The sequence below is a fragment of the Labrus mixtus genome, chromosome 20, assembly GCF_963584025.1.
Source record: "Labrus mixtus chromosome 20, fLabMix1.1, whole genome shotgun sequence".
In the NCBI taxonomy this organism is placed as follows: domain Eukaryota; kingdom Metazoa; phylum Chordata; class Actinopteri; order Labriformes; family Labridae; genus Labrus; species Labrus mixtus.
The window spans coordinates 17,294,395-17,314,878 of record NC_083631.1 but is presented as its reverse complement, the minus strand read 5'-3'; the positions used below and the strand labels follow the sequence as shown (position 1 = coordinate 17,314,878).

General features: G+C 40.6%; 2 protein-coding genes across 2 annotated transcripts; both read left to right on the top strand.

Moving 5' to 3' along the window:
• The first annotated feature begins 1,125 nt into the window (after positions 1 to 1,125).
• Positions 1,126 to 14,063, top strand: LOC132954559 (calpain-15-like). Its single transcript, XM_061027142.1, has 12 exons — positions 1,126 to 1,305; positions 4,864 to 5,890; positions 6,589 to 6,797; positions 7,282 to 7,465; positions 8,188 to 8,411; positions 8,503 to 8,628; positions 9,596 to 9,748; positions 9,976 to 10,137; positions 10,781 to 11,001; positions 12,460 to 12,605; positions 12,705 to 12,883; positions 13,403 to 14,063. The coding sequence occupies exons 1-12, from the start codon at positions 1,148 to 1,150 to the stop codon at positions 13,578 to 13,580; spliced, it is 2,967 nt and encodes a 988-aa protein (XP_060883125.1). The 5' UTR covers positions 1,126 to 1,147; the 3' UTR covers positions 13,581 to 14,063.
• A 3,023-nt stretch (positions 14,064 to 17,086) lies between these two features.
• On the top strand, positions 17,087 to 19,807 carry LOC132953877 (uncharacterized). Its single transcript, XM_061026228.1, has 3 exons — positions 17,087 to 17,478; positions 18,726 to 18,803; positions 18,912 to 19,807. Exons 2-3 carry the CDS (start codon positions 18,743 to 18,745, stop codon positions 19,604 to 19,606), a joined length of 756 nt encoding a protein of 251 aa, XP_060882211.1. The 5' UTR covers positions 17,087 to 17,478; positions 18,726 to 18,742; the 3' UTR covers positions 19,607 to 19,807.
• The last annotated feature ends 677 nt before the right edge of the window (positions 19,808 to 20,484 follow it).

The following is a 20,484-nucleotide window of genomic DNA, read 5'->3' as shown; positions in this document are numbered from 1 at the left end:
GCAGTTAGGTGAGTGCGGCCGTTAACACGTGCTGTCTGCGTCGGTGTCCTCGTGCTGCTCTGCAGTTTGTGAGTCAGCCACCAGCTGTACACTGCAGGTGCACCAGGTTACCCTAAGTCTATGTCAACTTCAGCATACCAGCAGGGAGGAATCTGCAGAATGAAAACGGAGGATGCAGGCTTTCCTCCAGAATGCAAACCAAACACAGTGCAGTGATTCAGTTTTAATGCTTTAAGTTTCATTTTCTTATCTATTGATTATTTCTAAGTTTAGATGCTGAGGTAAGGCAGCCAGACAAACCAGACAAAGAAGGAGACGAATTGTCAGATATATAATTTTGATTTAAAGGACACAAGTAGTGTTTTGTTTTGTTTCAGCTCAAGGACATCTCATCACAATGTGCTCTGTGTCTGTATGTAAGGATGGAGCTCACATAGATTTGAAGTCCTTGTTCAAGGACATAAGTGTGGAGAGAGCCGGCAGGGAGCTGAAGCAAGCAGACACCGAACAAAGCAGTAGATGACATCTGAGTGAACCCTCTCTGAGTCAGTTTAACAGTCTGTGCAGGGTCTGACACCACAGAAGAGACTTACTGCAAGGTATACGGAGAGAAATGAAAGGGGGAGATTTTTTTTTATTGTTGTTTTAATGCAGAGAATCAACTCAAACCTTCAGTATAAGTATCAGACCAGAAAGGAAGATTTATTCTACATGGAGGAGATATCAACAGTAAAGAGCAAAGTTGGAATGTAAAGATTACACAGTAAGTGTAAAGATGAAGTCCGAACTGTTACCATTAAAGTCCAAATGTTGGAAATGAAGTTGAAGTCTTGAAATGTCAGATGATCGAGAATAAAGTTGAATTCTCTGTATATTCCCGTTAAGAAGGATGGAAGAGTAACTGTCTGAAATAAAGTCAAATTATCTTAAATGATCGCTGTTCAGAGGAAAGCTGAAATATTAAGATTAAAGGTTTAGTGTCAAGAATAAGATCAAAATTTGCAGAATATATTAGAAATGTCTGGAATGTGAAAATGTCAAGACCAAATTGATCAATTCTTTAGACCAAAGTTGACATTTTGAGGAAAATAAAGTCACATTTTGAGATGTCCTCTTCCAGGGTCGTTCCACCTGAGCCAGCAGCATCATGGGAGGTTCCACCTCCTCGCTCGTTGAGGAGACTGAAGGTGACGCGCCCCGGGGTGCAGCCCTGCCCCCCTCACCCATCATGGGCTGTCTGAGGAGCAGCCAGAGCATCTCTCTGCCTCGGCAGCTTCCCAGACCGGGCAGACACAGAGAACGCAGGTAAGAGCCGAGATACACCTGACGGACCAATCAGCAGCGAGCAGTAAAGAAATGAAACACTTCTAAAACTCACAGTTTAGAATATCACCCTGGAGAGAGAAGTGTAGATGGGGTAGTCTGGGGTTGTGTTGTAGTACTCGAAATTGGGTCTTTGTCTCGTCTTGGAATCGAAAGGATTTTTTGTCCTCGGTTCCCCGGATACGTTTGCAACCTTCCTGGTGTTACGGTCTAGGTGAGGGACACTCCTGCTAAACACAAGAGGATCATTTTTCTGTCATATTTATGGTCTTGGTCTTGTCTCCGCCTCCCCCCCCTTCTTTGGTCTTGTTCCACTAACACAGTTTACATGATGCTGATTCATTATTGTTTTAACACCACACACTGCTCCACACATTGCTCCTTAAAAGTGATGACTGGCTGGGGCAGTTGTTTAATTGATATTCTACACTTCTCAGCCTGGACTGTGTGCTCATGAATTTTTCATGAATTGGTCGATATAAAGTAAACCACAGCCTCTCCAGTTTGGTATAAATCTCCACTTATGAATTATTACTGTATCTCTGTCTAATGTGCTGCGTTCAGTCTGTCCAGTGAGATTCTCCTCTGCCTGCTCCACCGTCCCAAACTCCACCAGAGTCGAGTTACTCCCTAACAGGAAGTGTAACACAACCAGGAGGGAAACCCCTAATGACTGAAAGGTAGACGACTGTCTGGAAACTCAAAAGAGGGAATTTGGGTCTACAGAAGACATTGATTGTATTTAGTTTGATGCGTATTAGAGCTGCAGTAACATCTAAAAGGAGGAGAAATGAAAGTGCGACTTAAGTATAAGATCAGAAAGTCAGAGAGAGTCGGATATAACAAGCTTTGAACTTCTGGAAAAGAAACTTCAAATGTCAGCTGTGATTTTGGAGCTTTTTTTTTCTAATGAATCCACAGCACTTTACAAATCAAAACTATATCTTCAAAACTTAATCCAGGGGGGAAGACGAGCCAAAAAAAGTGACAGCAGGATGGTAAATGAGCTTGATTTCTGAATCTTGAACAGGTTAGAAAAACATCACTGCACTCAGAACTAATGCCTTCAAAGCCTAGTGCCACAAGGCTTTATATTAAACATGACGCTGTCCATGGTGCTGAAGTAGCAGGCAGCTTTGTCCTTGCACCTCCTCTCTGTACTGCCCTTGAGTCAGTTTTGAATCTTTAATATTCTCTATATTGGATACCTGAAGTACTCAGTTCTATACTACACTTATGGTTGTCAAAAAGCAGGAGGGGAAACAACACGTAGAAACGAGGGGATGTGGAAGATCAGAGAGAATTATAGACACAAAGATTCTGTATTATTTCAAAATATTCCTGCGGTACTTTTTGATCATTCAGTAGCATCTGTGCTGCTTTAATCACATCCCCAGCTTTAACCACATGTGTACAAAATCATCAAAGAGGTGTTTCTGTCATAAATGTGTGAATTTTTTTTTTCAAAATTTGTTTTGGGGGCTTTTATGACTTCATTGGAGAGACAGGACAGTGGATAGAGGCGGAAGCTGGTGAGAGAGAGAGAGAGAGAATGGGGAACTACACAGAGGAAAGGAGCCACATCGAGGACTGCAGCTTCTGCACTAACTAACCACTAGGCCAATGGTGCCCCCAGATGTGCAATCCCTGCCCCTCCCTCCTCCTCTATTGCTGTAATCATGCTCCTCAGCCGTCAATATCACGCTGTCACTCAAAGCAACCCTGATTCTAATTATGCATAACTTTAGGCTTCACTTGATGTTATATCTAAAAATGTAGACACTGTACAGTTGTCATGAACAGAACAATAAGTTGTAGAGATCATACTCTTTTTCTTTTTTCTTACTGTAAACGTGTTTATTTCTACTTTAAAGATGTTTTTTTTCTCCTTTTTATTTGGAGCCTATTTGTGGATCGACTCGCTTTTACAGCCAGCCCTGAGTGGCCTCTAGAGGAACTGCAGTTTTTTTGCACTTCCACTTTGGTGTTGTCATTCAACCCAAGCTCTGCTGCTTTGAGAAGGACCCTAAATCAGACCCCACACAGCAGGAGAACTGCAGAAGGAAGGAAAAGTAGGAGGAGGGCCGGGCTGCCTCTGGTGGATTGTTTGGGCCCTACAATTAAGAGGCCACGTTATACGAACATTTTACTGGGGAGCAAAAACCGGAGGGAAAAAAAAAAAGAGTATTTCTGCTTTATTAGTTTGGGATAGAAGTTGTCAGTGAGCTCTTGTAGAGTTTGCTCTGCAGTAACCCGTCCAGGTTGTGCTCGGCTGGAAGTTTCAGGCTTCGAGCCAAAGCTACTTAGAGAATGTGGGACAGCCTCAGCACAGATGTCCCACTGGCTCCCGGGGTCTAAATTTCTCCCTGGATGCCAACACATAGATAATCTAGGTCTGTCTTCCAGTCCAGGCCTCAGAGCACAATGCGGTACACGAGTGTTGGCGCTTTAACAGTGTTTATCAACCACATTCAGAGTGTGAGGCGGGACTGAACCCTGCGATCACTGTTAAATAATCTGACTGAAAAGGCCAAAATGATTAATACCCGCAGATGGAACCAAATCATCAATATTGTATGATCTGTTTCTGAGGGACCAGCAGAAGAACACTCTTACGTTGGTGCAGTTTTTCTTTCATTTCCATATTCATGCATTTTAATTTCCTTCTCGCAGCCACCTCAGGGTATGAAACAATGCAAGTTTATATTTGGATTTTTCCCTCGTCTTCTCAGCATTTTTCCTCCCATTCTTCCACTGGGATTCCAGAGCTCCACCAGACCAGCTGAAGATAGTTCTGTTTTATGTTACTGGAAATGTTTGTGAGAGATGTTTTGTCAGTCAATGTGACCGACTTAAAACAGACTTAAAAAACAAAAAGGGAGAAAGCGTCCTTTAATTGTTCTTTCTGAATGGGTGATTTCAGTATATTTCAATATATTTTTAAATGTTGTATAATCCAAATGCAATGGAAAAAAAACGGGTACAGAAAGTTTTAGAATGAAACCATTGAGTTGCTTTAGCAACTTACATGACATCCAAGTAAGCAGTGAGTAGTGTATGTTATTCGTCTTTTCTCTTGTCCTTGACTAAAACAGCTTTATACGCAAGGCCGTCCCGTCCATGTAAACACGATGTAAACTCAGCTCTGACAACGGTACAGCTGGGACTCAGGCTTCTCACTCATTGTAGACAGTCATGACTCAGAGAGACATTTACAGAGGATATACTTGTTTTTGCTGTATTTATGTGTAAAGTGTTCCTTTAAAGGCACCAGACTCCTTTGACAAAATTGCAATTTTACATGCAGATCATTGGAGTTGATTCTCTTCTATTGCCTCAATTAGTTAGTCTGTTTGTTTACCGGTACATTTTTATCTATTCTTTAATTATCTGCTTATCTGCTACGTTAAAAATAAGCAATTGGTTTAAAATAATAACACTGGAAACAGAAATGAGGGAATATGATCAAATATCACATACTGTAATAAGAAGTATTTTGAATCCAAATTGTGATTTTGAGCTCCCTTGTTTTCCCTCCAGTTTCTCCTCTGGTTCCATGCCCCTGCAGAGGAGCCAGTGGGCCTGTGGTTGCTGTACTTTCCTCAATGCAGCTGGTGCCCCTCGCTGCTCCATCTGTGAAGCCCCCCGGCGGAAAGAAGACACCCGCTGGATGTGGCAGACGACCAGCAAGCAGGACAGACGCTGGTCCTGCCCGGGCTGCACGCTCACAAATCCCCCCGGTACTCTGGCCTGCTCACTATGCGGCTACACAGAACCCCAAAACAGACAACGGGGCTCGTCTGAAGACCTGCCCCCTCGACCTCAGCGCTCCAGTAGCTGCTCTGGCCCCCTGAGACCTCCGTCCACCGATGATGACGTTAAAAACAGCCTTGTGTGGGACTGTCGGAGGTGCACTCTGCAGAACACCCCGGCCTCCATGTCCTGCTCTGCCTGTGGTGGACCACGCAAACTTTCTCTCCCCCAGATCCCTGCAGACGCCTTGCTCATCCCTGAAGTCAGCGATAAAACAGGAGTACAACAACCAGAACCTTTAGCGGGGGCACTCTCCCTCTCCATCTCTACCCGAGGAGAGTGTTTACCTGTGGAGGCTTCAGGCTCCTCAGAACTCAGTGCAGCATCTTCAGGTCATAACAATCCTGTTCCCTGCAGCCGCAGAGAGGTTCCACCCTCTGAGGTCAGCCTCACCAACATAAGTCCCTCTCCGTCATCCCTCGCTGTTTCCCATCTCTCTGCGCCACCAGAGCTGCAGCCCGGGAGGCGGCTCAGCGTCCTGACGGAGGAGATGTCGCCCGCGTCAGACGCCTCTGCGGTGTTCCCGCCATGTGCGGTCCCTGATATTAACAGGACAGAGGAGTGGGCGTGTCCAGCGTGCACTCTCATTAACAAGGTGAAAGCCAAGCACTGCCTGGCCTGCCACACCCCGCAGCAGCTCAGACCAGCTCCGTCCACCAAGAGGAAAGAGAGCATGCTTGTGGAGGCGCTGCGGCAGAGTGATGAAGGAGAGGCCAAGGAGCTGTGGGAGAACATTGTCAGCTTCTGCAGAGAGGTTTGTCCACAACTTATGATAAGTTACAGCTTCTAACTGACAAAATACTGTACTTTAACTTCACTTCATGTCTGCTGACAAAGGAAGTCTCTGTGAGCACCCAGCCTGGTGCCTGCAGCCATAGCAGCCCTCAACAAAAGGCCAAAATGAAAACACCCCAGTCCCACTCTGTCTATATATTTGTCTGCATGTTATCTTGTTGTGTCTGTCCATCTGTGATTATCTGTCGGCGTGCTGTCCATAACTGTACTGTGAAGTGGAAAAGAATTTCCCCTTGGGGACAATAAAGTAAAGTCTAAAGAGTTTAACACCTCAACATAGCTGCAGGATTTATGACATCATTAATGTTTTTGAAACAATTAGGGTCCTTTTCTGTCACTTAAACAAGTGTGATGTGAAGATAAAAACATCCACAACATTGTCCCCGGCAGACATCATAGAGGACGGACCCACCAAAAAACACTTTGTGACCCACTTTTGGGTAGCAACCCACCAGTTGAGAACCTATGCTCTAAAGCATAAAAGCCCGAAAATAAAAAAAACTGTCATAAACTCTAGCCTGACTGTAAAAAAAAACACAGCTACATGAGGCTGTATGCACACAAGTGATTGTCCATTGTTTTGAGGCTTGGCAGCTATCTGTCATACTTCCACAGTCCTATGCCCTTGAGGTTTACTTGTCTCCGTCATATTCCCAGAACTCTGTGACATTTGTGGATGACAGCTTCCCGCCTGGTTCAAAGTCCGTCGGCTTCCCAGCGGACGATAGCGTCCAACATCGTGTCAAAAAGTGGCTTCGACCTCAAGAAATCAACTGCTGCCACCTGAAAGACCGTGCCGTTAAATGGTCTGTATTCCGCACGCTTCGCCCCTCCGACATCCTTCAGGGACTTCTGGGTAATTGCTGGTAAGCCAACTCCAACCTGACCTATTAGAGAGCAAAACAGTGTTAAAAAAAGTTTTAAAAAAATAACAATTAAGTGATGACCAAAACTGAATAGCCTGCTTTAAAATTGTGTCACACTCAGAATATTCTTTATGTTTAACATGCAAAAACTCAAATTACAGCCCACAAAACAAAAATCTACTTTTCTGCCGTGTAGCTGCAATTTTCCCATTAGATTTTTTAGTGTAAAATACTACATATTACACCTTTATGCTTATGTCGTTTTCAGGAAGCCTCTAGAAGGGCCAGGTATTAAAATCATTATCAGACACACTGCAATCTTTTCTGTTTCTTTTGATTTGAGTAATTGATCCCCACAGAATGTTTTCAGAGAGGTTGAGATCATATGTGTTCATTCAAATGTTTAATGAGTTATACCTAAAATGTTGAATGAACATATCTTTTAAGTTCAAACACCTTCCTGGCTGGCTGTTTTGGAGAGCAGGTTCCTGAGTGCCTTGGCAGTCTTGGCTGAACGTCCCGAGCTGGTGGAGAAGGTGATGGTGACTCGCTGGCTGTGTGCCGAAGGAGCCTATCAGGTACGTCTGTGCAAAGACGGCTCGTGGACGACCGTGCTGGTGGACGACATGCTGCCCTGTGACGAGAATGGACACCTCCTCTTCTCTCAGGTCAAACATTCAACTGCAAACATTCAGTTTGAAGATATCGTGTGGGTATAGCCACATTTGACGAGTGAAAAAAGGCTTTAAACAAAATGTTTGTATGCTTGTTTGTACTTATGTTGTTTATTGTCAGATGACCAGCATTAAGGTGCATCACCACCACCAAGTGTCCCCTACTGAATATGAATAAACCCTACCAAACATATTCTTTAAAAGTGCATCATAGACTTTTTGACACAACTTTTTTTTAGTCCTGTGAGACACCATGAAGAATGGGCCCACTAAAAACCACTTTGCGACCTACTTTGGAGTCCCAACCCACCAGTTGAGAATCATGACTGAGGAATAAAACCCCCCAAAATTTGAATAAAACCTTTAAAAATTGTTTGGTAACTACTTTGGCTGTGACCATTTTTGTTGTTTTTTGGAGTCAGAGGTGGATGTTTACTAAAGCTAATGCTAGCTATGTTAGAAAGTGGCATCTAAATTCTCTGTATCTTATTGTAGCAGCAATAGAAACATAAACTCATTGGAGAAATGTTTATTGAGCTAATGAATCAAGTAGATATATCTATTTTTCAGCAGAATCTTGTGTAGAGGCAAGTATTAATATTCAATCTGCAGGCTGGTGTTTCCCTGCCATCCCCTGACAGGATTTTAAAGCTGTGCTAAAGGAGATAATTACTCGACTATAAATTCCTCTTATCTTTCCTCACGTAATTCCTCAGGCCCAGCGGAAGCAGCTCTGGGTGGCCCTGATTGAAAAAGCTTTGGCAAAGCTGCATGGTTCCTACTTTGCTTTGCAGGCAGGTCGAGCCATTGAGGGCCTGTCCACGCTGACAGGGGCCCCCTGCGAGTCGCTGGCCCTCCAGGTTAGTGCCACCAACCCCAAAGAAGAACCCATCGACACAGACCTCATCTGGGCAAAAATGCTAAGCTCAAAGGAAGCAGGGTGAGTGAAAGGATGCAATCTTAAATTTAAATCTGTGACTCACTTGCAAGAATTAATCCTTAATGGAGTTTTTCTGTGTGTGTGTTCCTAGTTTTCTGATGGGGGCGTCTTGTGGAGGTGGTAACATGAAGGTGGATGACTCAGAATATGAGTCACTGGGTTTACGACCGAGACATGCTTATTCCGTCCTTGATGTGAGAGATGTAGATGGTCACAGGTAAGCACATTTCTGATTAAGTAATTCTTCATCCAAATTCAACGTCCGTACACTTGCTGGTAGTTTGTTCCTGATTTATTATACTGACACAGCTAAGAACAAGCACTGAAGACGTAGGTTTTGACATATAGGGCTTTCACACTTGCACAAAACTTCTAAAGAACTCCTGATATTTTAAGCAGGAGATGTATGCGGGAACACAAACAGCCGAATGTTTCACTCACACTTCACCTGGAGTTTCCCCTGCCGGCCTGATGCTCCGTCCTCTTTTTTACATAGTGGAACTAACTTGATTTATGCATGTTAACGAATAACTTACCTCTGTATTTTTTAAAGCTTCAGCCTATTTAGACTAATGCAATGGTTTCAACATAATCCTTGGGGGCAAGTGCGCTCAATCTAAGTATGCACACTCAAAGGGCTCTTTTTTCCACTAAAAGACTCAGATTTTGATCTGAGTGGTCTGCAACATACAGAAATTCACTTTTGTTTTGCTGGTAAAGTAATAATTAATGACAGTGCAGTCTGGTTTGTGTAAAGAGAACATTGAGATTGCTGTGTGTGGTTAAATAAGGTCTCTTGCTCTTGAGAGTCTGAGAGTCTGTGGCAAAAGCAAGCAGTTTTAGTTGACGATTAAACTGGGCTAGTTTGCCAGCTTGCATTTCTTTTGCTTTTAGTCTGTTATGGCTTTGAATAGCCAAAGCTCAAAGCTTTTGCCAAATGTCTGTTTGGACCTTGGGCATATGAGACATTTCCAACTCAAATCTCCACCATACGTCTGGTGGCCGTAGGCTACTTGGTTTCTCTGGTTGCTTACAGTCCAGCTCGTTCAAACCAATCTAACTGCTGGAAAAAAAGAAAATCCAGCCCTACCAGTTTGGGAGTGTTGCCACAGACACCACATTTAAAACTCTCAAAATGCAGAGAAATTGAACTTGAAGCATCTTAGATCTGCTTCCTGTTTCAGGTTACTGCAGCTGAGAAACCCGTGGGGTCGCTTCTCCTGGACTGGGCCCTGGGCAGACGACTGGCCAAATTGGCCTCCACATCTGAAGAGGGAGCTATGCGCCCAGCGGGCAGAAGATGGCCTCTTCTGGATGGACTTTTGGGACTTCATCAGGTACATCAGCTCGTAGAGGCAAGCTTATGTGGTTGTAGGCTGGACTGTGATCTTTTTATTCATTTATTTTAAATTTATGGTTTAAACTGTGGCAAAAATTATAATTATTTACTTCGAACACTAACTTCCACAACCAAGATTTATCTTAACTTTACGAGGATAAAAATAACCGTAGGCTACTGTAGTCACATGTTGAGTGTCTTTGAGTGTGTCTTTGACCATGGCAGGTACTTTGACTCAGTGGATATCTGTAAGATTCACTCAGACTGGCAGGAGGTTCGAGTGCCGGGTGTTTTTCCCCGTGGAGCTGACGTCCCGGTGACAGTTGTTTCCATCACAGTGCTGGAGAGAACGGCGGTGGAGTTGGCTCTATTCCAGCAGGGCAGCAGGTGGGAACACTCCCATAGTCCAACTCTGTGAATCTTTAAATAAATGTGTGGTCAGTTTGGACTGCTTGTTTTGCTCCTGCACATCTCTGATGTTGGTGGAGATAGTTTAGAGATGTTTTTCTTCAACGTATCCTTCAGCCTTAGAGAAATCTCAGCAAATAAATTATAAAACACACTCAGATTAATTTTTGATTGCAACAACTCAATATAAAGTTCAACCTCCCATCTCATGTGGTGTCCAACAAGGCTCTTTACTTGGCTCAGTGATCTTCCTTCATTTATACTTATTTCACCATTATGCTGATGACACCCTGGTGTACCGCCCTCTGATAAATCCTTTTAACAACAGCCAACAACGTAGCCCAAATAACCTCTAACTGCACATTTACTTTCACAGGCTGAAGGTCAATATATCTCAAGTCATATCATTCAGACTACAAAAGTTACCTCTCTTTCTCTCTCCATGTTAAGTATAATCACAAGCAAAACAAATCGCATGATCTTATTAACCATTCAATTTCACTTGACATTTGATCTTATTTGCTGTCACATTTATGCTTTGTAATTTAACTTGCAAAATATATGAATTAGAAAGTAATGTGTGCAGGCTGATCCATGTAAAACATCCTTATCTGTTCCTCAGGCGATGGGACACAGCAGAGAGCCACCTCTTGGATTTGTGCGTGTTAGTGTTTCGAGTCTCCTATGACAGCTCTGGTGTCGTGTCGCTTGGTCGTCTGCTGGCTCACAGCCGGCGCTCTGTTAGGAGGTTTGTTGGCTGCGATGTCATGCTGGAGCCAGGCGAGTACGCTGTGCTCTGCTGCGCTTTTAACCACTGGCACACAGAGGACACAGAGGAGACAAGTAAGAACTCAAACAGCAGACTTTTTCTCAACTTTTTACTTTGTTTAAAGAATCTGCATCAAAATAATTCAACTTCAAACTTTTAAAGCTGTCTGCAGTGTACACTCTAAAGCAGTGGTTCCCAAAGTGGGGGTCGCGGCCCACTGGGGGGTCACGGAACACTGTTAGGGGGGTCGCGAGATTCCTTTCAAAAACATATAAAAATGGAAAATGGTTTAAAATTGGATATTTCACCCATTCATTTGAAAATACAGTAGGTAAAAAAAGTAGTTTCTTACAATAAATTACAAAAGTAATATGATGGTGTTTGGGCTATTGTGTGCTGTTTTAATGCCAGTGTTTTGACCTAGTGCGTCAAATGTGGGGTCCCAAGTATCTATCACCGTCATAATGGGGGTCGCAAGCTGAAAAGTTTGGGAACCCCTGCTCTAAAGGCCACATTTAAATGTAAGTGAAAACCCTACTGTAAACGTCTGTGAACAACAAGTGCTTCTAAATATCATGCAGTCTTTTGAATACTTTGATGATCACTAGTTAGGCAGAAAGAGCAGAAAGAATTAAGTAAAAAAAAAAAATTATGAAACAATCCGACTCAAACTTTATGAGTTACATCGTGTAACTTAAATGTCTCATGTTTCATTAAGTTTACGTTTGGTTTCTACATATCATTAACACCCATCTTGCAATGAAAGTTCTGTGTTTATAAGACCAATTCCTTTGTGTCGAAGGAAGACTTGAATCTAACTTTAACTGTCTTATTTACAAAAGACTTTTACCCAGCATTAACTGTCTTATTTACAAAGACTTACCCAGCATTAACTGTCTTATTTACAAAGACTTACCCAGCATTAACTGTCTTATTTACAAAGACTTACCCAGCATTAACTGTCTATAATTATTCAGCCACAAAAGGCTGCAAGTTAAACAATGCAAGAGATCACAGGTGATCAAAAGCATTTGTAATTGAGTGCAGTTGTTCCCAAACTTTTTCTGCCGGGCCCTTCTTTGGCAAATTAAAGTATTTTCAGCCCCCCCCCCCAGCCTGCACCATACATATCAACATGTATCACTCTTTACTAAAACTATGTTTTCAGAGTTTATCTCTAACATTGGTTGCAAAAAATACAGAATAGCAACGTCAGTGTGTGACAACAAACTAACAAGCCACTTTGAAAGAGGAAGCAATTGAAAGTGACACTACAACATGAAACAACAAAATGTGTGATGACTGGTGTCATTCTCAGACTTATGTTTACCTGGGTGTCCTCTCACAAAATTTGCCCTGCTTTGCTAGCATTGAAAAACTGTGTGCAGTGTTTTTTTTTGGCACAACATTGTTTACTTTTTTTTTTTTTTTTTCCTTTGTTTCTTTTTGTCAAACTGACCCTATGCTAAAATTAATTTGCAGTCCATTATGTTCATCTGTTAATGAGCCAATAACTGTTTCCCTGTTTACAGCGAGCTGCAGCAGATCAGAGGAGCCCGGCTACATGCTGGCAGTCTACAGCTCCAGACTGGTGATGGTGGAGCAGATAACGGCCTCCAACACCACCATCGCCGACGCCATCATCCAGCTGACAGAAACCAAAGGAGAAAGGCATGAGGTAATTCTGCCTTCAGTTATTAATTTGTTAAACCATGCATACTTATCCTGAAGAAAAAAAGAGTTTGGTATAAGGACTTTTTGCATTTTCTCGTTTCAGGGTCGTGAAGGAATGACCTGTTACTATCTGACACACGGCTGGGCAGGGCTCATTGTCATGGTGGAAAACCGACACCCCAGACATCACCTCCACGTGTCCTGCGACTGTAGCGACAGCTTCAATGTGGTGTCGACACGCAGCAGCCTCAAAGCCATCGACAGCATCCCTCCTCTGCACAGGTTTACTGAAAGAACACCTCACTGCTCACAACATCTCATTAATCAATCAGACTAAAAAGCAAAACAACTAATGAATAATCAATAATGGTTTAAGATATGAACAAAACAGAAAATAAAAAAACGTTTTCCAGCAACAGTTTACTAAAAATGTGTGATTCTTACCATAGGAAGGAGATCTTGCAAACAACAAAACAGTTAACAAAACAGGCCCCAAAATTCAGTAAAACAAAACTACCCAACATAACCAAATTACAAAAGCAATCCCCAGCATACAAGTTCAGTATACTGTGTGTTTTTAGCTCTATAGTATAACAATTGAGCTATATGGTAAAGAGGAACACATTTTATCAGGCACTTACAACACAAAAGACTTGTCAGTAGATACATTAAGGGTTGGCTTTGTTGACGGTAAGAAAAACGTAAAAAAAAAAAAATAGTAAATTGCAAAGACACAATACAGCAGCAGTACATTTTATACCTCTTTGTACATTTGAATGAGGCTTCATCTCTCTCTCTCAGACAGGTGCTTGTGGTTTTGTCTCAGCTGGAGGGAAATGCCGGATTTTCCATCACGCACAGACTGACTCACCGTAAGGCCGTCCAGGCTTCTCTGGGGAACTGGAGTCCCTCAAAGGCAACACATAGTCCTGCATTGAGCCCGGGAACAGCAGGTCTACATCAGCCTCGGCCTCTATGATGGCTGACTGGGAGAGTGACACAATCATTGAAGAAACTAGGAGATAGTTGATCTGTTTCATTCACTAGACATGAGGTCCCAGCATGGAGGCAACTTCTTTCGAGGAGCAGTCTACCAGTTTATTGATTTCTCTTTTTGTACCTTTGTGATTCCCGACCAAGAGGTACCTGTAACCTGGGGGTCAACTCTGTTACTTCCAGTGGGTACATGGGAAGATTCTAGTTTACCTTGTTTGAAAAAAAGTAAAGGAAATTAAATATATTTATATAAAAGGAAAATCCACCAACGAATAGGCTGCAACGCTTAAACACTGCCCATGTAATTATGTAAAATCTAGTGAGCAGTCTGGTGATGTTCAAACACTTCTCCATATAGGCTAATGAAAAGAAATGTCATCAATAAAAGGAATTGACTGGAAAATAAATTGTTAGTCAAGAGTAGTAGATGTATAGTTGAAAGAGATGAAATAAATGGCTGTTAGCTGCAGTAATGGATAAAGAGTTGAAAAGGTTAGTTAGCGGATACATACATGGATACACTATTGAGATTGTTCGCTTATGGATATGGAAAGATAGTTGAACTCGTAGGCCTAAAGAGGTGGAATATTAGTTGAAACGTTTAGCTAAAAGATATTGATAAATAATTGGATCAGTTAGCTTACATTTTTGATCAACATTTGTTAGCATTAAGATCAGGGATAAGCAGTTAACAAAGATTGTTCAAAGTTATGGAAATTCAATGGACAACATTCAAAAAATAGGATGAGACAGTAAGATTAAAAGGCTTGATAAACAGCAGAAACGGTGAGCTAAAAGTTAGGGATAAGCAGAATTGAACAGAATTGAAATCGTTAGCTAGATACAGTTGAAATTGTTCGCAAAAGTTATGGATAATCAGCTGAAATCACGGTCTATAAGTTGTGTATGATTAGTTGAAGAGCTTAAATGAAGAGAAAGCCTAATGGATACACGTCAGAAACCGTTTTTCTAAAATTAAACTGTAAAATAAAAAGTTAGCTTAAAGCTATGGATAAACAGTTTAACTATTTAGCTAAAAGTAGTGGAGAAATGGCTCACGTTAGCTTGCCGCTAGAAGAAAACACTTGATTATACCTACCTAACAACCAACAGTTTGATTATATTGATGGAATATCTAATTTTTCTAAGTTTACAGTTAAATAAAAAATCAGCTTAAAATCAAATTAAGCACAATTGGTATATGACAGGTATAGACTGTGAAGGGTATCGTAGCATGTATGGTTACAACGCACATTAATAAAGGATTGTACACCACTGCTCTAGCTCATTTTACTAGAAACAGGCAAGTTTTCCCATAACCGTTGGACTATTTTACAAAGTAGCCTGGTGCTTCTTCACTCCTAAGAGTCGAGGAAAGCTGTAGGCTATTGGGCAGTACACAAACAGCCAACCAGTTTGCCAGTTAGCTAGTTAGCTTAGAAAAAAAGATATGTAACTATGTGCCACAGGGTCGATAAAAACTGTTTTTAATTAATTCCATGGAGTACATTGTGATTATTCATTCATGAAAAAAAAAAACAATTTTTATACCACTACAGTTGAAGTAGAAAATAAGGGTTCTGTTTTTGGGGTTTATTTCTTTCCTGCCAACACCAAAACCATAAACAGAAGTTGCACATTCCTCAAAAGCTTGTAGAACAGACACATGATGCACTTTATACAGTATTAACACATTTCAGATCACAGGCTGGTCTTCAGGTCTCTATGTTGCACTGTTGATAGAGGACTAGGAGTCGTTACTATCGTTGTTTGTGGGAACTGGCTAACACAATCATTGTGTTAATTCAGCTCGGTATTACCCAGCCTTTCTGCAATCTTATCAATGAAACAAGTAGGATGTGTTAAGTCTAAAGTCTTAGTTTAGAGTGGAGACATGTGGAAGCATTTAGCACTTTATAAACTTTAAACTGTATGCTGGATTCTTGTGTTTTTCTTTATAGAAAATGTTTTTCGAGTAGTGGAGAACCATATTTTTAGCTTATTAATACTAAACCCACTAATGTATTGTGAGTGAAAACATATAAACTATGCAAATGTTTGAAAGCTGTACTGATGCTTTTGTCAATTAAAACATGTATAGGTCTTTATGTTGGTGTATGTATTTAATGCTGACGGGGCTGATACATTTTAATGTAGTGTATTGTGTTTGTGGTGTTACTAATACCTATAATATCATAACTCTGATATTCTTTACTTATGTGAAATGTTAAAATGTATAACTTATAGGTTACAGTCTCTTAATATTTTTTTAATCATAATTAATTTAAATGATTAGTTAGTGGTACTGAGTAGAGAGTAATAAAACGATTTTGTCCAATTGCCGTTTGGACTGTTAGATTTGTGGGAATAGGAAATCCATTAACTCACCTGAAACTATTTGAGATCAATCCGGGTAAAAAGAATACTTATCAAATGACAGTATACAATTAAATGGAAAGTACATATTATGCCACACAAATTGATCAAAAGAATAGGGGCATAGGGATCCTGGTGAATAAAATGACAGGGGAAAAATAACAAAAGCAGACCAAGAAAAAAAAAATTGCATTAAAGTAGCCTATCAAACACAAAGGTTAAGCCATAGTGTGGATAAAGATCAACCGTGGCAGGTTTATAGATTACATTATAGATTATAGTGTATAGATTACATATAATCACTCCTGCACTTTTAAGTTACAGGCTCTGGGTTAAATGTGCAATTTACATCTGTAGCCTACAGTACCTCATAATCTTGTGCAATACTCAAGCACTTTTGCACTTTAATACTCCAGCACTTGACATCCCATAGCAGCACTTTAACTCTGAAGGTCACTTTATCCTGGTTTGCTGTAAACAAAATCGCACAGCCACTCTTTATGCTTGTATAAATGTGTCTCTGTCAACTAATGTGCAGTCAGGGTTGTTCTTTGGTCAATATTTGTAGCATTGGTATTTTCTAGTCATTGTGATTATAAGTAATTTTGTAGACGTGTGTAGCCTAAAACAAGTTTGCCATGAGACTACTGATGGAAATGAGCCTATATGCCTAATGTCTGGCATATTTAGGTCTATGTGTTTATATTAATTCATGTGCACTGTCCCCACTTTAAATAAATAAATAACATAAACATTAAAAGAAAGATTGAAATAAATTACAAACGCCTCATTAGCCTGCAAAACAGTTCTAAAGTATTAAGAAGTAAGGGACCGAAAAGAGAGAATAAATTAAGGGTGGGGGCCGATATTTGGCATTTGACCTTTAATGAATGCAGCAATTAATTTGATCCGTACCTGCATTGTATTTTACAGATCGATGATAAAAACTAATGCATTTAAAAGTAATTTGTCTGCGCTGCAGGTGTGTCTTTTTTCCCCTCTGGGTCTGTTTTCAATCACCAGTCTGTCTGCTGTGTTCCATTTTTTCTCGGAACTGGGAATTACGACACACCCGTTCCAGTTGCAAGTCGGACAAGCAACATGGACGTCTCCGGGAATACCTTTGTTTTGCAAGCTACTCCCAAACAATAACAACACACTACGTGATTGTTTCTGACCGAAAATAACATGACAACACCCCCACAGAGAGAACTTACACAACACCATCGGTGTGAACGATTTAATTAAACAAAAAAGACGACCAAGCTGCTAATAAACACAACATTTACAGCTTTAACATCCCTGTCGATGCACGTAGCAGCTATATTGGATCTGAACTCGGGATTTCCGTGTTACCAGCACCAGTCGGAAGTGTCAACTGGAACGCCCCCTGAAGTCGGAGCAGTTACTTCCGAGGTAAATTGAACGTGGCATTACTCGGAAAGTCGGAAGAACCGCACAACCGCGAGATCAACAATATAAGTTTGCAGCACCGTGTATCAGCAGTAAGTGAAGCTGTAGTAGTAATACACAGTTTATTGGCAATTCTGTCTTATTTGTGTGTAATCATCAGTCGTAGGCTACTGCCCATCTTCTATCTGTGGACATGTTGCTGCGGCCTACGAAAAAATACCGTGTAATGCGTTGTTGTCAGCTGGTATTGTTTTAACAAGACAATGACTAACACTGGAGCTGATTAAATGATTAAATGAAAATAAAATAAGAATTACTTTACCGTTAATTATCTCAAAAACTATACAGTAAAATATGCTGAACACATGAGGAACAAGAATCCATTGAAAGTCTTTGTCACCTGTCAGATTTTTCAAAAATAGAATATTGAATATAACCAAAATATCAAAGCTCTCATTGAAATTTGAGCAGAACTTACCTTTAGTTTTCTCAAAGTCTATACAGTAAAATCTGCTGAAAATTCACATGAGCACAGCCAGGGACATGAGTAACAAGAATCCATTGAATGATATTTGTCACCTGTCATAGACTTTTTCAAAATGAAATATTGAATATGACTAAAATATCAGAGTGTCTCTGCAATTTGAGCAGAATTTACCTTTAATTATTTAAAAGAAACTATGCAGTAAAAATCTCCTGAAAATTATCAGGATTACAATCAGGGACATGAGGAACAAGAATCCATTGAAAGATCTTTGTCACCTGTCAGATTTTCCAAAATAAAATATTGAATAGGACCAAAATATCAAAGCTCTCATTGAAATTTGAGCAGAACTTACCTTTAGTTTTCTCAAAGTCTATACAGTAAAATCTGCTGAAAATTCTCATGAACACAGCCAGGGACATGAGTAACAAGAATCCATTGAATGATATTTGTCACCTGTCAGATTTTCCAAAATAAAATATTCAATAGGACCAAAATATCAAAGCTCTGCTTGAAATTTGAGCAGAACTCAACTTGAATTATCCCCAAAACTATTCAATAAAACAATCTTAAAATGTAAAGGGCTATTACAATTGTTGTAATTCAATTTTTATTTTATTTTCATTTCATATTAAATAACAAGTTTTCAAAATATGCCGCTGCATTCCTCCTTTATGGGCGCTCGAAGCACCCATACCTTAAATACTTCTATAGATGCGTGTCATTTTTCGAGTGGCGGCTGGCTTGACCGGGGTTTTGCAAAAGATGGCTCACTTGACCACAGTGTAATATGGATGTGAACAGTAGAGAGCTTCATCACGGCTGTGTTAACAATGGTTGGTTTTTGTTTTTCAGTACATCTTGACCAGAACATGAACTCGTCTGTGGATCCCCAGAAGAACGTTTCATTGCGAGAGTTCAGCACCATTACAGGTCAGTTAATAATAATAATCATTATGATTAAAACAAATACAAATAATAATAATAGCAATAATCTCTCTAATGTTGTGCATGCTAACCTGCTACCTTTATGTGTTTTAGACATAGACAACACATATCCAGTGCCCAGCCCATCATCTGTACCAGCAAATATGGGGTTCAGCAAGTACCAAACTTTGTTTCTTATTGACCTGATGCAGCAGCACCTCGAGACATTAGTCGACGGTCTCCCCAAAACCCTGAATGACTTAAATAAACGGCTAAAATCTGAAAAGGTCAATAAAAGGCAACTCTGGAAGGACACAGCAGACAAGTTGGGCATCCATTTTAAACAGTTGTTCTGCCCGAAGAAGGTGGCCAGGAAATGGAACACACTGGTTGATGGTTACAAAAAAGTCAAGGAAGATAACAGAAGTCCCGGGACGAGTGCTATGCGTTTCCAGTTTTATGCTGAAATGGACGAACTCATGGGAGGGCAACACGGCGTGGTCTTCCCTGTTGTTGGGACATCGGATGGGCTAGAGGTGCACAAACAAGAGGTCGTAGGACACTGCAGCAGTCTCACGGCCGGCGCGTCATCCAGGAGAGTTAGAAAACTAAAAAGAGAAAACACACCGAGACCTACTGCCACACCGACGCCTCCTCTCAAAAGAGGAAGGGTGGAAGACGACGTCTTGCAGTACCTGCGAGACTCAGAGGCAGCCAGTCAGCAGCGCCATGAGGAGACTCTCGCTCAACTCAAGTCTGCTCAGCAGGGCTTTGAGGCAATAATGACAAAGTTTTTAGAAAAGCTGTGATCTGTTGCTTCTGAAAATTTCAATATATATATTTTTTTAATGCAATATGTTACATAACTAAGGTTGTTGCTGCACAATTTTGACTGTGCCTTGAAGTTTTTTTGTATATAGTTATAACTTAAAATATTTTTGCACAACTGTTATTTCTTTGCATATTGCATTAGATTGTTTGTCTTTTGGTAATAAAGGATTGTTTGGATATTCACTAAGATTATTTTTTTCCTCTTAGACTTTGGGCTCTAAATTCAATAACTTTTATTTAGGTCAGAGGTGCTCAATCTTTTTTCAACCAAGGAACTCTTGCAAGACCGGCGGGGACCCCCTCATATTTTTACATAGCTTTTTTTTTTTTTTTACACATCTATATTCTTAGTTATATGAAAAAAAAAAAAAAAAATGCATTAGATTCTAAGAGTTATAGATTTGTTAGATTAGAAAGTAACACATGAGCTGTTGTAGATTTAAGATATTCATTTAACTACGAAGCCTTTGGTACAAAAACAATTATTCAATGATTGAATCTGAAAACTTATCAGTACATACTTGCATTTAATTCGTCAAATAAGCAAAATTGAATGAAAGAATAGATAGTGAAACAGTTAACTGAGGAAAATAATTCTTTACTGGTACACAGAAATAAGTCACAATAACAATTAAAATTACCCAGCTATACTTATGTCTTGCATTACAGTGGTAGAGGCGAGCATTGTTTACATTTCTGAAAGAGCAGGGTACAACATTTCATTGCATTTTCTGAAAACTACCGTAAGCACTGAACAGAAGATAATGGTCTCATTTTCATGGCCTTGGGCAGCCATGTGTGTGTTCCTGACACATCTCTGAGGTACCAATGCACATATTGTGTACAAAACAGGCTG

Bases quoted from the DNA above. Each gene is read 5' to 3' on its own strand.
- LOC132953877 (XM_061026228.1), top strand. From the start codon at position 18,743: ATGAACTCGTCTGTGGATCCCCAGAAGAACGTTTCATTGCGAGAGTTC. The intron at 18,804-18,911 runs GTCAGTTAATAA...TATGTGTTTTAG, and splicing joins AGAGTTCAGCACCATTACAG to ACATAGACAACACATATCCA.
- LOC132954559 (XM_061027142.1), top strand. From the start codon at position 1,148: ATGGGAGGTTCCACCTCCTCGCTCGTTGAGGAGACTGAAGGTGACGCG. The intron at 5,891-6,588 runs GTTTGTCCACAA...TCATATTCCCAG, and splicing joins TTGTCAGCTTCTGCAGAGAG to AACTCTGTGACATTTGTGGA. The intron at 12,606-12,704 runs GTAATTCTGCCT...TTCTCGTTTCAG, and splicing joins CCAAAGGAGAAAGGCATGAG to GGTCGTGAAGGAATGACCTG.